This window comes from Piliocolobus tephrosceles, chromosome 2 (genome assembly GCF_002776525.5).
Source record: "Piliocolobus tephrosceles isolate RC106 chromosome 2, ASM277652v3, whole genome shotgun sequence".
NCBI classification, from domain to species: Eukaryota; Metazoa; Chordata; class Mammalia; order Primates; family Cercopithecidae; genus Piliocolobus; species Piliocolobus tephrosceles.
Window position 1 is genome coordinate 40809491 of NC_045435.1, and position 22765 is coordinate 40832255.

General features: G+C 44.1%; 1 protein-coding gene across 5 annotated transcripts in view; it reads left to right on the plus strand.

The window, feature by feature from the left end:
- The window catches only part of KALRN (kalirin RhoGEF kinase), a 645945-nt gene that overhangs the window by 599173 nt on the left and 24007 nt on the right, over positions 1–22765 (plus strand). For all 5 annotated transcript variants that reach the window (XM_023214951.2, XM_023214959.2, XM_023214965.2 and 2 more), the window contains 5 exons: positions 1920–2043; positions 3194–3253; positions 19359–19386; positions 19881–20052; positions 21671–21792. In XM_023214951.2, the coding sequence (XP_023070719.1) occupies positions 1920–2043; positions 3194–3253; positions 19359–19386; positions 19881–20052; positions 21671–21792 (506 nt within the window). The remainder of the gene's footprint in view (positions 1–1919; positions 2044–3193; positions 3254–19358; positions 19387–19880; positions 20053–21670; positions 21793–22765) is intronic.

Consider the following 22765-nt stretch of genomic DNA (forward strand, 5'->3'; position numbering starts at 1 on the left):
GTTGGGGGTGTGTGTGGAGGGGAGCAGTGGACTGAAAGAGGTTGTCAGTATTTACCAGTGGAGGACACTCAGCACACCCTCCCCAAGGCCTGCCATAACCACAGGGGTCAGAATTGGTTGTGATGCCTACAGGATAAACGTCACTGAAACCCTGTGTCCACATCAGTCCCTGGGCTTGCAACCGAGAGATGGAAGCTCCCCAAACCATGATGACGAGTTCTTCTGGGAAGAAGAATATGAAACCAAGCCTGTCCTGCCATTTATACTACTCTGAGTCTTCCTTCCAAACATGAGATGTTATTGCTCATACTGCTAGTTTTTCACTAAGCATTTTAAATAACCCAGAGTTTCATAAATGTAGAAACACACTCCTACATGGACACGCACGTACACAATGTGCTGCCTGCCCTGGGAGTCCTTTCGGCAGGGATCTCCCTGACTCGAGTTGTTCTCAGAAGGAGCCAGGGACATGGATTTGGGAGTAAAGTTAGCAAAGTCTGAAGTTAACAGGCTGATGCCATCTAAGATTGCTTGGCTGGTTCTCACTCAGATTCAACGGTTGGAGCAAGGTGCTGGTATGGAGCAAGGGGGCAGTAGAGAGCCTGACTAGTTAGGAGATACAAGAGAAGGTCTGGGTTTTTGAAGGAGCCCACTTTCCCACAAGATTCACAAGATTCAAGGATATTACTGCAATTGCTTTTTCCTGCTCAGAAGGTCGAACCTGTGTGTTAGGGGATAAATATTTTTGGAGCACCTTCCTCAACGTACCCTTAAAATCCTGGTGTATGTAGAGTGTTTTGGAGGAGATGCTCTGTATTTTGCAGCAGCTTCCTTCTTCCTAAATCTCCTCTGCCTCTCTCCCATAATGGAGGCTCATCTCATGGAACCCTGTCTGCATAGGCCCACCTTTGACAAGGAGATACTGAAGGGAAGCCACGTCTCACTTATTCCAGACAACAATTAGAACTTCTTTCAAGCTCTGTGAACTCACTGAAACTGATGATGCCTGCTCAGGGTCACTGACACTGTTTGTGACTTGGCTTTTGGTATCTCTGTCTTTGAGATCTGATATTTATGGAATGTAAGGGCTCTACTCTGAGCTTGTCTTCATAGGTCTGTGAAGAAGTTGCTCCCAGGACCCTTTGTGGGAAGAAAGAAGTTAGGATGAAAGGCCTATTGAAAAACCATTGCTGCTCTCACCTCCCTGGGAGTACATATTAGGTCTTGTCCTAACAGGGAAGCTCTAGGACCTCTAGAGGCTGACAAAGCCATGTATTCACAAACACTGAGTGATATGGAGAATAGAGACCGAGAAACTCTTTGCCCTAAAATATCCAGATAAATGAGTGGTGCTCCACTGTTTATTAAGCAAATGCCTGCCCCAGAAAATCCTGTCTGATCAACATTATTTGGGAGTGGCCTTGCCCAAATACAAATCATGAGGTAGAACTCTCAACATCATCCTTTTGGGTCTTTCTGTCTGGTCCTGGGAAAGTGTCAGTAGCATATACATTCTAGAATATACTTCCCTTGTCTTTCCTATTCTACTCCTCACCCCCTTTCTCACCCATCCACCATGCCTTTCACAAGAGGAATTCCTCGGTCCTGTGAGGCATCATGGGTATGGTATACAAACTCCCCTGTTAGAGTTCAGTCACCTAGGATTCATATTTTCTTCAAATGCTGCAGTCAACCTTGCACATCTACCAGGGGAGGTCAGAGTTCATCCTCGCTCACTTCCAGTTGGAGGTGAGGTCAGCTGCCAGCCACCATTGGAGCTGGTGTGCAGGTTTGGGGCCTCTGAAGCCCGGGCTTGATGGAGCACCTCACCTGCTGACTCACCCAAGGGTGGTGAGCCCGCCCTCCACCTCACTGTCCCTGACCTGCCATTTTGATTGGTGCATTTTTTGGTACAACAGGAAGTCATGTTCATGGCATACTCTACGCATGAGAAAGCGGGCGGAAGTGGAGAACACGGGTAAAAATGAAGCCACAGGGTCTCGTAAACCCAAGGATATTCTGGGCAACAAAGTCTCTGTTAAAGTGAGTAAGGTATTCCGGAGCTGCGTCCCCACCTGTCATCCACTCCCACCCTGCAGCATTCTCACAAGCCAATTGGGTGAATGGGTTATTTTTTTTTTCCCAGTATGGGGACCAGAGGGGAAGTAGTTTAGCAGGATTTTGCATGCAAGATCAATTTATTTTTTATCTTTTATTTCTCCTGGCAACTTCAATTCAAGTAAGTACCTTTTTTTTTCTTTTATACCTTTCTCTTTATACTGTGCAGATGTTTTACACCAAAATTATCTGCAGCACTATTCTCTTAAAAATGCGAGATGCTTGATTCATATTAAATTTCTCAAAGCTGCCATTTGGTACCCTACGTTTGAGAATACACACAGGTTTAAGCAATTAGGGATGCCTTCCAAACCCCCAGCCCTGTGAAGGCTGAGGTTTGGAATTTAAGGGCCACTGTGTCCTTAGTAAAGTTTCATTTCTTTTCCCCAGAGTTCAGACAACATCAACTTCAGGCCATTTTACTTGCCTTTCCCTATGCATGGACATAGTAGTGGGGCACATTGGTGAAGTTCAAATTATTTCTTTATAATAATCCATCTACTGCTTTGAACTCATGAATTCTAAGCCTGGCAGACTCTTATTTACCCCTGTCTTGAAACAATTTCATCTGCTTTCTTTAAATTGAACCTTCTGGAAAGATCTGCCTCTGGACAATGGAAACTAGACACTGATTATTATAGCACTAATTGTGCTATAATGTGTGAACATCTACCTGGAACTTTGTTTCCCTTCCTTAGCAAAGTAAGAACAACTGAAACCCAGTCTAACTTCCTTCTTGGGGAAAAGAAATTGTGTACTCTCCTTCACTCTCATCTGGGAAGTCCAGCCTCACAGAAGACAACAGTTTAAATTCGACAACACTCATGCTTCATTTTGTTTCCATTGCTGTTTCCCATGAGATAAGCAGTTATACACAACCCCAGCCTCCTCTCCCTGAAAAGAGCATGCTGCTGCCCCTGGTGATTCTCACCCCCACTTTAAAAACACCTGGTTTTTTCTCCGCCCGAGATCCCATCGCCCATGCTTCTCTGAAGTTCTCCTCTCTCTCTGGCAAAAGCTACTTGTGTTCTAACTATGTTCTCTTTCTTCCCCCTTCCTCATGCTGCCAATCAAGGAGACGAACAGTTCCGAGGAATCAGAGTGTGATGATCTTGACCCTAATACTAGCATGGAGGTAGAAGCAGCTATTGTTGTCCTATTTCCTACAATGATTGCCTTTTTTGATGTGTTCTGTGACAGTGACCTTGCTAAAATAACCGGCCATTCAGAGATAAATTGTGATGTTGGGGCATCTCTGGGTATCCCATCCCAGCTAAAAAAGAAACAAAAACATAATTCAGTTCAGTGTTGGTAGAAAACTCTACCTAGATTTTTTTAAAAAAACAAAAACTTGTTCTCTTGACTGCTTGCTAAGAATTTTCTCCTTTGGCAGGTTTGACTTTATGTAGAAAATATCCAATTTCATTATTTGAAACTTAGAACACATTTTTTCATGGAAAATAGCACTATAAAGAGTGGATGAGTCCCAGCTAAATGACAAGGACTCATTTTGGGTTTAGTTTCTCCCTCTTTTGTTTCCCCCTCCTCCGCTGCTTCTTTTTCTTTAGCCCTTTATCCTCTCCATCTTGCTCTTCTACTGGGTTCTATTCCCCGCTCAGTGTTCCAGAAAAATAACGGGTGAAGTATGGCACCTGGTGCCATACTTCTACATAGGTAGAGCTGATTGATAGCAAATGAGGTGAAGTATGGCACCTGGCACCATACTCTACATAGGTAGAGCTGATTGATAGCAAATGAGGTATAATTGTAGCAACTTCAGAGCACACTTCAGCCCAGTGCTGGGCCCGTGAGCAGTGGCTCTGCCCACTGTGTGAAGGAAAAGCCCTGGGGAGGACCTGTCTCCTGGAGCCACGGCAGAGGCCTCTCCAGAGATGGTGAGATGGAAACCCTGCCCAGGGGGCGTTTCTCGCACTCCAGGCTTACAGGGATGTGGGAGTGGAACCAACGCCTGTATCAACAAGAACATCCATTCCACTTGCAACTCCCAGTCTGTTGGGTTACAGAAACATGGCTCTTATGTGGCTTGCCACTGAGTGACAACCATGATAAATTTACAAACCCTGGACAATGAGGGCAAACATGGAGCTGACTTTCCTTGCCGTTTTATCATTCAGAGTAAACTGTAATGTTTTTCTCCAAATCTGTGCCTCCATCTCCAGTAATGGGTATAAGTTTAGAGATTTCTAAGTACAAAAGAGACAACATTAAAAAAAAATTTGTATAGTCCCAAACATTTCACTTAATTAGATGGACTTTTATTCTTATTCTAATTTAACCTAATCCCAAAGAAGTCCAGCACCATGTTGTTTCAGCCACCACAAAACCCAAGAGAGACCATGAGGCCTAAGAGCCAGTAAGTCAGCTGCAGAAGGAGTCAACTGAGTTGAATCAGGCCCGAGGCAAGCGGCTGACAGTGGGAGTTCTGCCAGGATAGAGTAGTGCCTCATGGATGTGGGTATTGCCACAGAGCTAAATCTGGTAGGTGTGGCTCAATACATACCCCGCTGTGGGAGAAAGTGAAGATGGCATTTGTAGCCTAAATGTATCTTAGAGAACAAGGAAGCCAGGGGAAATTTCAGGCTCTGTTTTCCTTGCATTTCATAGGATAGGCACCAGCTCTCCTGGAGTTCACACCTGTCGGCTTGTAGATACTGGATGGTACCTGTATCCCAGACCTAAGTGTTGCCAGCATGTATTGTAGATGTCAGTTGCAAGTGGAGGAAGGCCAGACAGAGGCAGGGGAAAAGCCAGGTATCTGTGTTCCAGGAAACAATTTAGGACCTTGTCCAGTTCTCGTGGACTGGGGTAGAAGAGTGGTGGTTCCACTCTGTAGGAAGAAATGGGCGTAGAGGGATGTGGGACCAGGGGAGCAGCACACATTAAGAAAATTAACTGAGGTCATCGAATGCCCCATTCTGCACTTAGATAAAAAGCATGTGTGTGCATATACACATCTGAACTCTGCTTTGCTAATTGAACACATTTTAAAGGTTCTTATTCATCTAAGGCTTTTAGTCCTTTGCATGGGCTGAGTGAGATGGGTCCTCAGGACGTGCGATGGAGTGCATGAGCAAAGACATTACAATATTCATGCTGAACAGAGGAAAACCAAAAATTGTGTTGATGCTTGTCTGAAAAGTTTTCAAATACAGTAGTTGAGGCACAAAGTTTCCTTTAGGCACAAACTTTCAAGTAACTGGAACCTCAAGGAGGCATGTTGTTGGAAGCTGCAATATCCCCAGTATGTGTGTATGTAGCCTTTATATATTCCATATACATCCTTCTAAATTTCAGTGATTCTCTTTTTTTTTTTTTTTTTTTTTTTGATGTGGAGTCTCTGTGACCCAGGCTGGAGTGCAGTGACCTCGGCTCACGGCAACCTCCACTTCCCTGGCTCAAGGGATCTTCCCACCTCAGCCCCCTGAGTAGCTGGGACCACAGATGCACGCCACCACACCTGGCTAATTTTTGTATTTTTGGTAGAGATAGGGCTTCACCACGTTGCCCAGGCTTGTATTGAACTCCTGACCTCAAGTGATCTGCCTGCCTTGTCCTCCCAAAGTGCTGGGATTACAGGCGTGAGCCAATGCACCTGGCCTAAATTTCAGTCATTCTCTGAATGTGTTGCCAGCTTCAAATTAACTTTGAGCACATGAGCAAGTCCAGAGGGAAAGCAGGCATCTTGGCACTGCTAGTTTGGTATTTTCAGAAATAAGATATAGAAAGTCAACCTGTTCAACATGAGTTAAGAATTTTCTCAAGGCATATGTAAGTGGAACCTGATTGCAATATACACTGCGGAAGAAGAAAATGATGAGGAGTGCATACTGAAGAGAGAGGCTACCTTAAAGATCCAAATTGAAATATAGGTGGGCGGGCCACCTCTTGAAGGCCTCTCACTATTAAAGTGGCCATTTGGGGCATCATTCCCAGACCCAGCCTGGCCCCCAACCTCACCCTTGTCTTCTGAGCTTGATGCTGCAATGGGCGTTGTCTCTCTGGGAGTTTGTCCATTACTCTTAGTGAGCTGAACCCTGTACTGAGGGTGCCTCTGTTCCTGGAACCCCAGCTGACATAATGGGAGCATGCACCCTGTGTGTTCACTCCATGCTAGATCTCCAGATGTTAAATCCCACCCTGCTGACTGATTCCCTTTAACCTGAGGCCAGCCTGTTGATCCCAGACCTAGCTGTGCATAGGCTCTCATCTCCTGCCTGCAAGGGAATGATGTCACCAAAACATTTTTCTCAATGAGTGGACCGAACGGTTCCTTTAAGGGCAGTTTCCTGGGGTCTTTACTTAAACACTGGCTGCTTGCTACCTTCAGGCTGGCATTTGTCCCACCATGGTGTTTTGGGAAGATATACAGGCATATCCTTGAAAGCTAATTAAGAGGAAAATAAAGCACCTTGAATCCTAGGAATCAGATTTACAAAGCTTTCCAAGAACACCCAGTTAGGTAAAGGGAGGTAATTCTGCTCTAATGTTTACATCCTTTTCCTTCCCCTGCTTGTGAATGTTTTCCAGTACAACCCCCACTCCCAGCAGTACACACCACACAGCGCCACTGCAAGATTGGCTGTAGGTCTGTGCCATCCCCTTGTGGCCAAGTCTCCTGCAGCCAAGTCTCCTGCTGATCTGTGACCATCAGCTTACTTATTTACCTTGCACTGATTAAACTTTGGGGTGGGGGTGAAAGGGGAGCATCATACATGAAAGAGATGTTTCTACATGGAAGAAGAGTCAAACCAAGCTGAAAACCAAGCACAAGGATACCTTAGAAACAGGTTAATAGTAATTCATTTTTTTCCAGTAAGGTTAGACTGCCAAGTGCCTTTTGCAGGGCTGAGAACCACATGCCCAACCATCACCTTTTTCAGTCCTGTCTCTACCCTGGTGTCTGCACTGACACCCCAGGCTGGAGCCAGGCTCACATGTTCAGGGTCAGCGTCTGGCCTATACTAGATTTTTCTTAGGACCCAGGCGAGGCAGGTTGCCACCTCTGAAAAGTTGTCTGAGAACTGTGTCAATGCTCGCTTGTGTTTTTGCACCTGACCCCTAGCCCCAGCATTGCCACCTGCCTACATCACAGGATGGGGTTGAAAGTCCTGAACTAGCCTCCCTGACTAGGGCCTTCAAGGATAAGGATTCTCAGCCCAGGTTTTACACCAAGCTCGAGTAATTACATGCGTTTTAACTAAAACAAAACAAAACCCAATACCTCTTGTAGCAGAGAAAGTCAGTTCATCAGAGTAAGAGGTTGTCATCATTCCAAAAAGACTCTGCCTCTGCCCCAGCCATTCAACGCGCCACTGACCTCATCCACAACACAGACTAAGTGCAAACGTTATCCTCAGTCATATACCAGCCACCAGATATTTAGCTTAGGGGTTAAAAACAGTGTTGGGATCTTCTGAGAGAGGGCTCTGAAAGATGAGAGAGAGAAAGCACTTGGGAAGGTGAAGCTGATTTTGGAGGAAATTTCCCATTGGAGTAAGAATCATACTTTCAGAAGCAGCAGAACCTTGGAAACATTTAGTTAACCTCTTCGTTTATTTATTTTTATTTTTTGTAGTAAAATATACATAAAAATTTACCATTTTAACCATTTTTGAGTGTGCGATTCAATGGCATTAAGTCCCTTCACAATGTTGTACCACCATCACCACTATCCATTTCCAGAATGTTTTCATCATCGCCAACAGAAATTCTTTAGAGGACTCACTAAACTCCCTATTCCTCTCCATCCCTGCAGACCCTTCACCTTTAACAGAGCCACAGGAACTTGTCCTTTTCTGTTTGAAAACTGGAAGGTGCTGTAGTTTCTGAGGCAGCTTCTGGTTTTTCTGGTTGCTATTCCCCCACCTACACCATCCTGCGGCAACTTGGTGTCCCATCTTCAGGTTGGTTTTAATCTAAAACACAGATCCTGGCAGATGAGAAGACCTAACTCCTAGTGCCAATTTTTGTGTATAAGTGTGTTATTCCATTTTCCAGCTCAATAAAAAGGAATATCATTTCTGCCCATCTTGATTTTCCAAGGCTGAAGTGTAATTTAAACAAAAACCACAAAGGCAGTATCACATGGAAAACTGGAACAGGAGTCAAAAACCTGGATTCTAGTTTGGATACCGCCAGCTATGTGACTGCGGGCCAGTTAGCCTTTCTGAGCCCCACGTTCCTCTGGAAAGTTGCACAGCTCCAAGTGTACAGGTGTTTATACAGTGATGTGTAACCCTTTGAGCACCATGGAAATCTAAGGTGTGCTAACAAAGGACTTTGCTCTCCAGCACTTCCGACTTTGAAAACATTGAGATCCCGGCAGAAGAGGACGTGGAAGATTCTGTGCCTTGGCCAGAAATTCACTTTTCAGGGGGTGTGCCGAATGGCCTGGGCAGATTTCCTCCTGAGACTCAACTGGAGTGTCCACTCCTGGCTCTGGGAAGTTTGAGCGGCCAGAGCTGGCCCTTTTTTCCTCCCCTGAACCCACAGTTCCCTGGCCCACCTTTCATGTCCTCAGATCTGAAGAGCCAGCCTGCTCCCCACACCTCCTTCCCCTCAACTACCACATCAGCTACTCTGGCCTCCTTATCCTAGAGCTTCAGAATAACCCAGCCAGACAGACTGAAGGAAACTTTCACACCCCCAGCCAGGTGACCGACCTCCTGGCATCCCCAGTGTGTGTCCACTGACGCCTGCTTCTGCATTTTATAAAAAGAATTTTTTCATGAAAAGAATCCTTTGGATGAAAAGAAAGTGAAGCATTGCATTCCTGTCGTTTTATTTTTACAAAATATTTTCTTTGTAATATATCTGAAGGGTGTGGCTTGAAGACTTCCCGCCTGGCTTTGTTCTGACTCTCCATGCAGACCGATTTATATTCCGCCACCAAGAGAAGGGAGCTGAGCTTAGTGGCTGCTTCCCTCTCCTGGAAGAATTATGAGAAGATCGTCCACAGCAGATTCACATCTATTATGCTTTTTGTTCCTTGCAACTGCCCTGTGAAGTAAGTAGGGTGGAGTTTCTCACCCTCCTGGGGGAAACCGGTTCAGGGAGGTCAAGGTCATGCAGCTAATAAAAAGAGCAGGTCTTGATGGTAGTGCTTTGAGAGACCAAACTTAGCATGTGCTATAGAGGACATCTACTATCTATGGCTTAAGTACTTTCTTAACAAGGGTCAGGCTCAGGCCCTCTTTTGTTGCACATCTGGTTTTAGGAAGAGAATTTCTTCAACAACTTTTCAATCTCTTGAGTATTGGGATAATTACTTGGCCTTGCCCATGCCCTTTCTCAATGACTCAAGAGCCCAGCCAGAGCAACCAAGAAAGGAAGTTCAATTGCATGAGTTGGAAATGTCTGAACTGGTTTCTCAGACCAACACAGTCACTCAGCATGCCCTGTCATGCATGTTCCATGGCACCCTCACCCTAGACTGGAGGCCCAGCCCGTTTCATTTATGTTGTACACTAATGAGATTACAAGGTACCGTTGACCCAGAAGTTCCTCTAAGAGCCTGCTATTGAAGAAGCAAAGACCATCACCCCCCAAACCCACCCCCATGCTGTCAAAGTTCACTCATTGTGAGTTCCTAGTCAGTTCAATTTCACACAATTTGATTAACACAAGGCATTGCAATGATTATTATGGAGGGCTAAAGAACAATGTAAGATTGATTCCCATGCTTAAGAAGCATAATAAGGAGGCAGGTATAATTAAATGCCCATATTACATAGCAAACTTTAAAACCTGCTCTAACAGTCATGGTGAGGGACTGATTAATCCTGCCTGGAGCCATTTATTCATTCTGTGGATATTTATGCACCCACTCAGGCACTGGGCTCACAATAATAGTAGCTACTACTTAGCAGACTTTCCTGTGTAACTGGCTCTGTGTTGAGCTCCCGACAACATCATCACATAGGTACTATTTGCGTTATTCCCACTTTATAGATGAGAAAACGAGCACGGTGAGGTTAAGTGACTTTCCCAAGGCTGTGTATTCTTAGGTAGCCTGTCTCCCAGGGAGCCTATGAGTGTGGTCATTGATTCACTGGGTGGCAGTGTGTGGGCTGGATGAACTAATAGGATGTGGGCAGTCTTAGAGAAGGCAGAGGGTGAGGAGAGAGCATGAACAAAAGCCCTGAGGTGGGGAGTGCCTAGCACATGCTGAGCGGGTATATGGTCTTGGTACCTGGGGTTAGTTATGTAGGAAGAGCTGTAGGAAATAAAGCCTGGCAGACAGGTTGAGACTAGACAGATAGCAAAGGCGTAGAAGGACCTGCTAGGAAGCCAGGACTTGATCCATGGACTGCAAGGAACAGTAGTAGGTTTTAAGTAGTCCATATGATTCATCCTGTGCTTTGGGAAGGTAACCAGCACCTATGCAAACGCTGGTGGGATTTTTTTTTTTTCAAGACAGGGTCTTGCTCTGTCACCCGGGCTGGAGTGCAGTGGCATGATCTCGGCTCACTGCAGCCTCAAGTGACCCTCCCACCTGCAGCCTCCTGAGTACCTGGGACTACAGGCATGCGCCACCATGGCCAGCTAATTTTTAAATTTTTTTTAGAGGTGGGTTCTCCCTATGTTGTCCAGGCTGGTCTCGAACTCCTGGCCTCCAGTGATCCTCCTGCCTCAGCCTCCCAAAGTGCTGGGATTATAGGCATGAGCCATGGCACTGGGTCCTCAGAACAAATGTTAATCTGTTGCATAGCTCCAAAGACTCTGAGAAGTTTAGGGGATTGGGGCATAATCGGGGCCAAATCATTAAGGGAGAAGACTCCAAAACACTCATACATAAAGACCTTGTCCAAAGTCAAGGTCATGGCTGTAGGTTGGAAATGTGATTTATACAGAAGAAGCTGTAACTCCACCGCTGCATCCTCCTTGGCCCCCGACCTCCAGTCCCTTCCTAACTGGCTGCCAAGAGCACCTGGAGACCAGTGTATACACAGCAATGCACCCCCATTTTGGTCCTTTGCAACCAACTATCCTGTGAGATGGGTGATAGATGCTTTCATTATTCTATTAAAAGCCATATTTTCATCCTTTTTATTTTTGAGGGCACAATAAATGTTCTCTAACCAAAATATTGAGGAGTAAAGGGGAGATATTTGGACTAGAAATACTCATAAATCAATATACTTGACACATGGACACATATCGAGACCTGTACCCCAAAATTAATGATTATACATTGTTTTGGAAAAACATATGGAACTATTTTACAAAAATTGATCATGTGTGCTACTTATAAAGCAAACCTCAGCAAAAACCAAGGAATCAATATCATACAGACCAAGTTCTCCAGGCACAATGCAATTAAGTTAGAAATCAGCAACAAAAGGACATTCTTAAAAATCTCACGTGTTTGGAAATGTAAAAACATACTCATTACAACTGGGTAAAAGAAAAAATCATAGTTGAAGAAAAACACTTAGCACTGAATGATAATGAAAATACTTGAGTAAGGAACGAGTTGAAAGAGACAAGTCTATCGCTGTTTGAGATTATGTTGCATTTACATTTTTTTAAAATTACAGCTTGTCTTATGCTTATTTAGAAAAGAGCAGAGGAGGCTGTGTGTGGTGGCTCACACCTGTAATCCCAGCACATTGGGAGGCCACAGGTGGGAGGATTGCTTGAGGTCCAGAGTGCAAGACCAGCTGGGCAACATGGTGAGACCCCATCTCTACAAAGAATAGAAAAAATTAGTTAGATGTGGCTGTGTGCACCTGTAGTCCCAGCTCCTTGGGGAGTCTGAGGCAGGAGGATCACTTGAGCCTAGGAATTTGCAACTGCAGTGAATGGTAATCATGCCACTGCACTGCAGCATGAGCAACAGCGTGAGACCCTTTCAAAACTAAATAAATAAATAAATACATAATAAGCAGAGGTAGGAATGTTTTCTAAAAATTTAGAAATTCGAGTCCAAAAAAAAAAAGAAATTCAAGTCCAGTTTGGCCAGATTGAAAACACAAAGGGTTAAACCTTCAAACCATAATATTGTACCTAAATTCTTTAAATTGTTTTTCTTATATCTTTATTTTATTGCCAGATCTCATCATCTAAAATTCCTTTCCTGCCTACTCTGAATACAGGTTCACATGAAACAAGTGTAAAAGGAATAGAAAAAGGAAACAATATAGGAATATATTCTGGACAGCTGTCAGTTGGGTTTAGGGCATTTGGTTTATGTCTATTTGACCGTTTTTATTCCTTCAGTGTTCTCAATACGTAGTTCTGAGCTATGTTTTGTGACTGTGATGAGGAATTTGGAAAAAATGGGGATGGAGGTCTTTTTCTTCTGGAGTCGGTTAACAAATTTTCTAGACAGAATTTCGCCCTCACTCTTAAGTCTGAGTCAGTCAGACATTGGCTGACAAGGAAAATAGATGCAAGATTTCCTCAAAGCTCAGCTTAGGGTACTCAATGCTGGTTGATATTACCTGTAACTCTTTCCTCTTACCTCACTGCCCTGCCATTTTGAAGAAAAAACAATAAAATTATTGGATTTCTCTCCAGAAGGAAACTAAGTTGCTGATGGATCACATTGTGGTAGTTCTTGTTCTCGCCTGGGAGGAAGCGCTGCCACCTGCCGCCCTCTGCTGGTCAAATAAAACCAGCTTTAGGAACCTATAGTTCTTTCCTGAGGTGTCTACACCAGCCCTGTCCTCCTGGCTTGGCCCAGCATTTTCTTGTGCCGTCTCACAGAGAGAGAACATGTGCATTTTATGTGAACAATGTCATCTTTCCTCCACGACCACTATTTCATCAATGTTTTCTTTTTTTTTTTTTAATTTTTTTGAGGCAGGGTCTCACTCCGTTGCCGAGTACAGTGGCGCTTTCCTGGCTTGCTGCAGCCTCAACTTCCTGGGCTCAGGCAATCCTCCCACTTCAGCTTCCTGAGGAGCTGTGCACCACCACACCTAGCTCATTCATTTTTTATTTTTTAGTAAAGATGAGGTCTCACTATGTTGCCCAGGCTGGCCTTGAACTAAGCTCAAGTGATCCTCCTGCCTCAGCCTCCCAAAGTGCTGGGATTACAGGTGTGAGCAACCATACCCAGCCCACAACCACTATTTTGGATTCCAACTCTCTCCTCCTTCCCATCTATCACTTTACATTGACTCCAACTTGTTTCTAAGGAAGGAAAACATTATATTTCAAAAAAAATGTGCAGCTTATTATAAAGCCCTCAGGATCCTACACACACCAGCAATGACCACTAGACAAGGTGGTCAGGAAGCCTAATTTCTAGTCTACCAATTGAGTGACCTCAGTTAATTTCGTTCAACAAATATTAATTTTTCTGCTACGTGCAAGACTCACAGCAAGAAAAAATTATGATTGGTGGTGCATAAAAGCTGGGAAAGTGTTACTACTTTCAAGAGCTTCACAAGTCTGGTAGGGCAAATACAGTTCAGTAAGACATTATGGTACATGGCAGCTCGTGGTCAGAGACGCAGAGGTACCAGCCCCTAGAAGAGTGCAGAGGAGGAAGATCACTATTGGCTACATCTCCGACATTGACTGACTCATTAGGTTCCCAAGCAAGTTCATGGCAGGACATTTTCTCAGTTCTCCTCCCCAAAATTAGGATCCTACCACTTTAACTTTTCATTCATTTGACAAATATCAACAGAGCACGTATGTGCCAGGTATCATGCTAAGCGTGGAGGCAATAATAGCAGAACAATATGACCCATTAGAATTCAACAAAAGAGAAAATAAAAAATTTAAGAATATAAATAAAACGTCATAATAAATAAAACAATATAGTCCTTGTCCTCATGGGCCCTGCAGTGCACAGGAGCCATAGACCAATACATCGGTAATTAGTCTACTGTGTGAGAAGGGTGTCCTCCTCCAGTTCGTACTCTGATTTGCTTCAAAGTAGAAAGAGAAAAAATGAGGGAGGAATCTTCCGTGGCCAGAGTCAAAGTAAGAAACAAAACATTAGTGTGGATCTTGCCCAGGCTCTTGGTCCTTGCTGGAGGATTTTAAAGTAGAGGACTGAGTAGAGACAGGAGAGAGAGAGGTGGAGAGCAAAGACAAGCAGGTAGGCCTTTGATGTCAATGACAAAGTTTCACAATGCTTTTCCCAAAAGCCTCCCACTTTGCTGAATGCTATGATGGAATGAGCACTGGAATAAAATTCAAGAGCTCTCAGAGCCAGTTCTCTGTCACTGTGATCTTAACACTTCACTTCCCTATCTCACTTAGGAAATGGTGATAAATAACATTTGCTCTGCACTTCCTCCAGGGTTTTGGGGGAGCACATGAAGGAGTTTGTGAGTAGCTTATGGGAACCACATAATGCTACCCAAATCAGTGATGCTATTACCATTATCAGCCACACCTTTTGTCAAGGTGGGCTTTCCTCACCTGGGCCAGCCAAAAGGCAGAAGAATGAAGACCAAAGACTTTCATGAGTCCCTTCCAGATGGACAACCTGTAAAAAGACTTACTGGCAATCTTTCTCTCCAATGTCTCTGCTAAGGACTACCCTCAAATTAGGAATATTTGCTTTTGTTTGAACATGGTGGCTCACATCAGTAATCCCAGCACTTTGGGAAGCCAAGGCAGGTGGATCACTTGAGGTCAGGAGTTTGAGACCAGCCTGGCCAACATGGTGAAACCCTGTCTCTACTAAAAATACAAAAAATTGGCCAGGTATGGTGGCATGTACCTATAATCCCAACTACTCAGGAGTCTGAGGCATGAGAATGACTTGAACCCAGGAGGCGGAGGTTGCAGTGAGCTGAGATCATGCCACTGCAGTACAGGCTGGGTGACAGAGCGAGATGCTGTCTCAAAAAAGGATTTTTTTTGGGCGAGGGGGGACAGGGTCTCCCTCTGTCGCCCAGACTGGAGTGCAGTGGTGCGATCATGGCTCACTGCAGCCTCGACCTCCTGGTTTCAAGTGATCATCCCACCTCAGTCTCTGAAGTAGCTAGGACTATGCCCAGCTAATTTTTAAAAAATGTTTGTAGTGACACCATGTTGCTCAGGCTGGTCTCGAATTCCTGGTCTCAAGCAATCCTCCCACCTTGACCTCTCAAAGTTCTGGGATTACAGGGATCAGCCACTGCACCTGGCCAAGATTTGCATTGTATTTTATTTTATTTTGAGAGAGGGTCTCACTCTGTCACCCAGGCTGGAGTGCAGTGGCATGATCTTGGCTCACTGCAACCTGTGCCTTCCAGGTTCAAGCGATTCTTGTGCCTCAGTCTCCCTAGTAGCTGGGATTACAGACACCTGCCACCACGCCTGGCTAATTTTTGTATTTTTAGTCAAAACGGGGTTTCGCCATGTTGATCAGGCTGGTCTTGAACTCTTGACCTCAAGTGATCCATCCACCTCAGCCTCCCAAAGTGCTAGGATTACAGGTGTGAGCCACTGCGCCCGAACAATATGTGCTTTTGTAAACAGTGTGTCTGTTTAGTAATATACCTAGCACAGTTAGGGTTCTGTGATGAAAAAGAATAAGGCAAGAAGTTCTTTAAGCAGCACTTTGGGGCGTTTTCTTATAAAAGTGTAGGTTTTATAAGTACCACACCGTAGGTTTATGAAACCCTACTTAAAATTGTATAGCATATAAGCCTGCTACTTGTCTCTTCCATTTTGTCAGCTTTCTTCTCTGTGAGACCCCCTGGCATGGACTCCATGCCCTGCTTCCTTGTGGATTCCCATCATGATGGGAAACACAGGCCACTGAACAAAGTTAGCAGTATTATCAAATTATTTCCACCCTAGAGTCCTTCTGATGGAGTGGGGGCAAGCAGCATGGGGGACAGTGTAACGTTCCATGTTTGTTGAAAGCTGGTCATTAACATCTGTCAGACACTGCATCAAATGCAGATGTTGTTGAATTCCATCTTTCCCACTAGACTCTTGGCCCACTGAGGGTAGACAGCATGCCGGCCTTACTCCCTGCCCGGTCACTACCACCTCACCAAGGGTCAACTCAGTACCTCTTCATCAAATAAATTGAGTCCTTACATCAAACAACCCTTCCAGGTGGGCATTTTTATCCCCAATGTATAGCTAAAACTGAGACAGGAGTTGCTTAAGAATGTTGTCCAAGGCAAGAGAGAGTGTCTGGCCTTGAGTCTGGATACTACATGCTCTGTCTGCTCCCCAAGCTTACACTCTTCTGCACAGCATGGAACTAAGAACGTCCTCTCTCAGAAGCTATGGATTATGTTATTTTTAAATCATTTTCTAAAAAGTTTGCATCCATCTGTGTTTGCCAACAGGCTGTAGTCAAGTATTATTAGTCATATGCCCAGAACTAAGTATTTTGGGTATATGACTAATAACATTGGTCCTCTTGGTCCTATTCTGAGATTCTATTTATGAACCAGTCCTAAGTTCTTGGAAGGTCTGAAATGAAGTCAAAGATCAAATATGTATTCACCAGCATTTATTAAATACCCATTATGTGACAGACCCTGCTAGGGCCTTGAGGTACAAAGGTGAATGACAAATGGTTCCTGTCTTTAAAGAGCTTACAGACTAATAGGTCTGACTGTGCCGTATTTTTTCCCTTCAAAAATAATTCTTAAGAAAGTGAAGCCGGGCACGGTGGCTCATGCCTGTAATCTCAGCACTGTGGGAGGCCGAGGCAGGCAGATCACCTGAGGTCAGGAGTTCGAGACCAGCCTGACCAACGTGGCGAAACCCCGTCTCTACTAAAAATACAGAATTAGCCAGGCATGGTGGTGCATGCCTGTAATCCCAGCTACTCAGGAGACTGAGGCAGGAGAATCACTTGCACCCAGGAGGCAGAAGTTGCAGTGAGTCGAGATCGCACCATTGCACTCCAGCCTGGGCAACAAGAGTGAAACTCCATCTCAAAAAAATAAATAAAATAAAGTAAAATAAAATAAAGAAAGTGAAACATGCTGACACAGAATATTTCGGAAGCCAACATAAGAAAAGAAAGGAAGCAATAATCACCCCAAATTAAGATACTTTATAAATCCCAAGGTAGAGCCTATGTCTTAGTATTTCTTTATCCACAAAACTGCACACAGATCTTAGAGTAGAATTCAGTTAATATTTTTTGAATGAGGAGAAAGCACCCTTAAACCTACCACCCTGCGATAACCACTGTTAACATTTAGAAAATATTCCTAGCCTTCTTTTCTTTGTCAAATGACTGACTGGGATGCCATTCTCCCCAAACCAGGGAGAGAAATGTTTGGCCTCTTTAGCGCCCCCTACAGGTGATGCAGTGCTGCTCGTGGTTGATTTAATTGAGTGGAACAACCCTGTACATACTTCCCCATGCCATGCCTCGAAACATTTTCACACAGAGGATTCTTTTAGGTGTGGGAAATGCAGTAGGTTCTACCAGATGTTCGCATCCACTCCCCCACCCCTCCCCAGAAAAGCCTCCGGGGCAGGAAGTTGGTTTACCAAGATCAGTTCACTGCGATACAGGGGGACTTTCATCAGGTTCATCAAACAAGGCTGCATGTTGATTCACTTTAGAGAGTTAAAAAAATCCCAATGCCCAGGCCCCACTTCACACCAATTAAACAGACTCTCTAGGCATGAGGCCCAGGCATTAGCCTCTTGTGTTTTTAAGGCTGCCCAGGTCAGGCGTTGAGAACCACTGATTTAAAGACAGGCTAAGCAGAGATGTAAGTGGTCTTTTGAGACTAGCAGAAGGCTTGCAGTGGCCAGAGTTGGGGCACTCAGCCCAGAATTTGGCATCACAGGGGTTTTCTGCAGCCTACTTTGTGCAAAACCTGGGTGGTATAAGCGGGCACTTGATTTGCAAAGGGGAACGCAAAGAGGGAGATAAATGTCTTTCTTCCAAAGGGTTTACATGGATTCCTCTATAGAGGAAGAGCACACAGAAACCATGCATGTTCACAAAGATATGCATACATACAGGGAAAGAAATACAAAGGCCCCAGTTGGGCTATTTTGTAAGGCATGTGCGTTTTCTGGCTTCATGATGAAGGAAAGAAGAATTTTGCCAAATAAACTATTAAAGATAAGCCACTTTAATAACAGGCTGCTTAGCTGAAGGAAGATTATTAAAATGAGATCATCTTTATTTAAATAGGTATTGAGTACCTGTTATTTGCCGGGCATTGTGCTAAGCTCTTGACATATATGATTTCATTTAATCTTTGTGATAACACTTTACACTAGATATTATTTATCCCCATATTATAGTGGAGCTTCAGTTATTGTGTAATTAACATACAATCACATTAAACAAAACAGATGGCCTCAGCCTGTCTCCAAAGTCTGTGCTTTTGTTAAAGAATGCCAGGCTGTACAATCTGCACTTGCATGATTAGCGGCAATACAAAAGATGTGGGGAAAGTGACCATCTTCTCAAGAAGAGGTAGCTTTCCAGAATGGCTAGTTGGCTAAAATGTTTTCCCTACTGTGAAATCTCCAAAGTGTCCTGAGGCAGGCAGCATGGTATATACCAAGAGCCCCAGCAGTTCCTCCCTTGAACCAGCATTGTGACCAGAGTTCGTCAGTTTAGTCACTTAGTATTCATTGTCTCACCTATGAAGCAGAAAGGGTTAGAATGGTTGGGTCAGGGGTTTCAAGTTGCCCCATGCAGGCCTGGGCTATAGGAGATCATGCTTGAGAAAGAAGAGATAGACAGGACTTCTCTTATTCCCCTTCATCCAGAGGAACTCTGTGTTTAGCTGCCTGAAGAGTCGTTTCCCCTGCCTGGGAATGGGCGAAGGGTAAAGGGAGGACATTTGGAAGGAATCCACTGTGTTAGTGAATTTCAATGACCCTTCCAGTTTGATAGGTCTCAGGTTCTCTATTTTTGAGTTTATGATGCTAGGAAGAATCAGTGCCACCGCATTGCTTAAGTGCATCATGACCAGGAGAGTGGGTTTTCTGCTTGTGAAGGGAAGAAAAGCAACTGAGAAGAGGGAGGACAGAAAGATCTCTGCTAGCAGAGCTCCAAGTTACAATAAACCTGCCTGGGGCTGCACGCTGCCAGCCAGGAATGTGAGCAACTGGATTAGACGGAGTAAATCAAGTGCCAATTGTTGCTAAAGAGAGGTTTTACTAATGTGACAGTAATACAGTCACAACACAATGGGAAGTTGGGCTCCAGGCCTCATCTCCCTAAATTGTACTTTGTTTTTATTCAATAGGGTGAAGTCCCTTATTCTCTTTTAGTAGTTTAGGATTCAAGCAATTTTCTGTTTCTTTTTGTTTTTCAGATCTTAAATCCAAATTTCATCCAAGAAGGTGAGTTAAAAAGCATTGCAATTGGAAATGGAAATTGGTTAAATAAACTATAGTTAATCCAGCATTAAAGCACTGGCTGTAAGCAATGGTGATATAGTTCTGTATCAATGGACGAGGAAAGAGGTTTATGATAAACTATTAGATGAAAAGACTAAAGCTTGCAATATATATAATGGGATCCAATTTTTACAAGAAGTCTGTTTATATAAAGCCCAAAAGGGTATATACCAGAATGCTGACAGTAACTATCTCTGGATTATGATATTATGGAACTTTTCTTTCTTTCTGTTTATATTTCCTTTTTTTCTACAATAAATAGTTATTACTTTTAAACACTTTTTAAAGAGACCCAGATGACTCTGCAGTGTTATGCTGAAAGTTATTTGAATCATTACATGACATGGGTGGGAAATGAGAGTGGTGTGTTAAAAAAAAAATGGCTGTTTTATTCTGTTTGCTCTGAATGATGTGAATGTATGTTGATTTGATCATAGTGGCCCCAGAATTCCTTGTGCCCTTGGTGGATGTCACCTGCTTGCTTGGGGACACAGTGGTGCTGCAGTGCAAAGTCTGTGGGCGGCCAAAGCCCACCATCACTTGGAAGGGTCCAGACCAGAACATCCTTGACACTGACAACAGCTCAGCCACATACACCGTCTCCTCTTGGTAAGCTGATTGCCCTAACGTCAGCACCAGCAGCCCCTTAGCACAGCACTGAGAGGCTGAATCTGGGGTGCAACATCTGCTCTGGCGACTGGGCTCTGCAAGAGAATAGCTGCCCTGGAGCCTGTTCTAGGGCAAACACTTGGCCTTGATTAGAGGGAGACTGAGGAGACTCAATGCTGCAAGTGTTAGTCACAGCCTCTGCCACTCACACTGCAGCCTGACGGACACACCTGTGGCAGCACCAGCACGCATGTCCCACGGTGCTCAGCACCACGTCGACATACCTGGGACCAACAGAATGGTTTGTAAAGTCTGTGCTCTGGACCCACATTCAACAAACAGGGAAAACATAAACCTTTGTATCTCAGGTCAAGCATGCACCATACTTACGAAGAGTTTTTACAGTCACTGCCTTACATTCACCCTGGTAGATGATCTTTCCCTACAGATCCCCAAGTAAATCTCTGAGTCAGAAGATTTAGACTTCTGATTAAGTGGTGAAGGCTCCAGACCTGTAGTACAAATGTAATCCTCACATCTGGACATCCTGACACTTTTTGTGCCCTTCAGGATACTGTGAAACAGTGAGATGTTTAATTCCTTACCTAAGAACAATGTTATTAGAAAAAGAAACGACTCATTCCAAAATGTGCAGTAGAAAATCAAGCTGCAAGCATGCTTCTACACACAAAGTCGATTTAACAAAACTTAGCTGACTGCCTCCCAATCATTCTGTCAGCATTTATTGTTACCAATTATGAACTGGATTTGTGTACTGTTGCTTACAGTGGACAAGCAGTAGCAAGCCCTAGATGCTTGAGAAACATTAGTGGAAGAGGCACCTAGAATCAAGAAACTGTCATTCATTGACTTAATTTGCGTGTATGTGAAAAAGAAGAAGACCATCATTCCCTGGTATTCCCAGCAAAGACTAACTGGCCAGATCACAAAATATCAGTGGGTCCAAGAAGCCTAGTGTGAGAGGCAGTGGTTGGTGAGGATCATGAAAAGCGCCAGGGGATATCATAACCCTGGGGAGGGGGCAGAGCTGACTGTGACTTCTGTATTTCAGAGCAGTTCTCCCCTGGGGAAGAATATATATTATGTTGGGATGAATGGGGAAGTTATCATTTAGGTGATGGAATTTACCCTTTCTTAGAAATTCACTTAATTATTTTAAGGATCCCACATCTAGAATTTGGAATACTTAAAATATGTTTATTTTGGAGTCTTTCCTTTTTTTTTCCATCGTTCATTATCGGTTTGTGAAACTGAAAATATTCTAGGACAAAGTTGCTAGTGGTAATAATACTAATAATACTATGAGCCAGAACTTGCATATGACTTTATATATTTCAAACCATGCTGTAATTCTTATGTCATTTTATTCCTTATTTTATCCCTCATGTACAACAAACTTGAGAGATGGGCATGGCCATCTGGAGATGTAGAGAGACAGGGTGATCACCAAGGTATGTAGGTAGCTCACGGACCAGGGACTGACCTTGGGCCTGAGGACTGTCCGTTCAGCATGCCATGTGCCCACCCTATGGGATTTTACGCAGCAGTCAAGTGTCTCATTCCTGGAGTCTGAAGAGCATCCTTTTGGTGTCCCTAGTGATTCTGGAGAAATCACCCTGAAGATCTGTAATCTGATGCCCCAAGACAGCGGGATTTATACCTGTATAGCAACAAATGACCACGGGACCACATCGACGTCCGCAACAGTCAAAGTGCAAGGTACAGCGTCTTTGTTAGTCAGACCTTTTGAAATAATTTTTTTTAGACAGGTTCTTGCTCTGTTGCCCAGGCATGATCTCTGTTCATGGCAGCCTTGACCTCCCAGGCTCAAGCTATCCGACCACCTCAGCCTCCTGATTAGCTGGGGCTACAGGCATGCACCACCACACCTGGCTAATTTTTTTTTGCATTTTTGTAGAGATGGGATTCTGCTGTGTTTTCTACAATACTTTTTAAAACGTTTATTTTTTAAATTTCAGTAAAACACACACAATAAAATTTACCATATTAACCATTTTTTTTAAATTCAAATAGAGATAGGGTCTCGCTATGTTGCCCAGGCTGGTCTCAAACTCCAAGGCTAACGTGATCCTCCCACCTTGGCCTCCCAAAGTGCTGGGATTACAGGCATGAGCCACTGTGCCCATCCCATCTTAACCATCTTAAAATGTACAGTTTAAAAATAAATAAATAAGTGTACAGTTCAGTGGCATTAAGTACATCCACGTTTTTGGGTTACCGTCACCACTGTCCATCCACAGAACTTTTTCACCTTCCCATCTTTCTGAAACTGCATCTGTACCTGTTAAGCAATGACTCCCCATTCCCTCCTCCCCAATGCCTCTTGGCCACCACTGCTCTACTTTCTGTCTCTATCAATTTATGTTAGTCAAACTTTTTTTTTCTTGAGACAGGGCCTTGCTCTGTCGCCCAGGCTGGAGTGCAGTAGCATGATACCACTTACTGCAGCCTTAACCTCTCAGGCTCAAACTATCCTCCCACTTCAGCCTCCTAAGTAGCTAGGACTATTGGCATGTGCCACCATGCCCAGCTCATTTTTTAAACTTTTTGTAGAGATGGAGTCTCGAACTCCTGGGCTCAATTGCTCCTTCAGTCTTGGCATCCCAAAGTGCTAGGATTATAGGTGTCAACCAGCACACCTGGTCCTACATTTTATGTGAACATTGTAAGG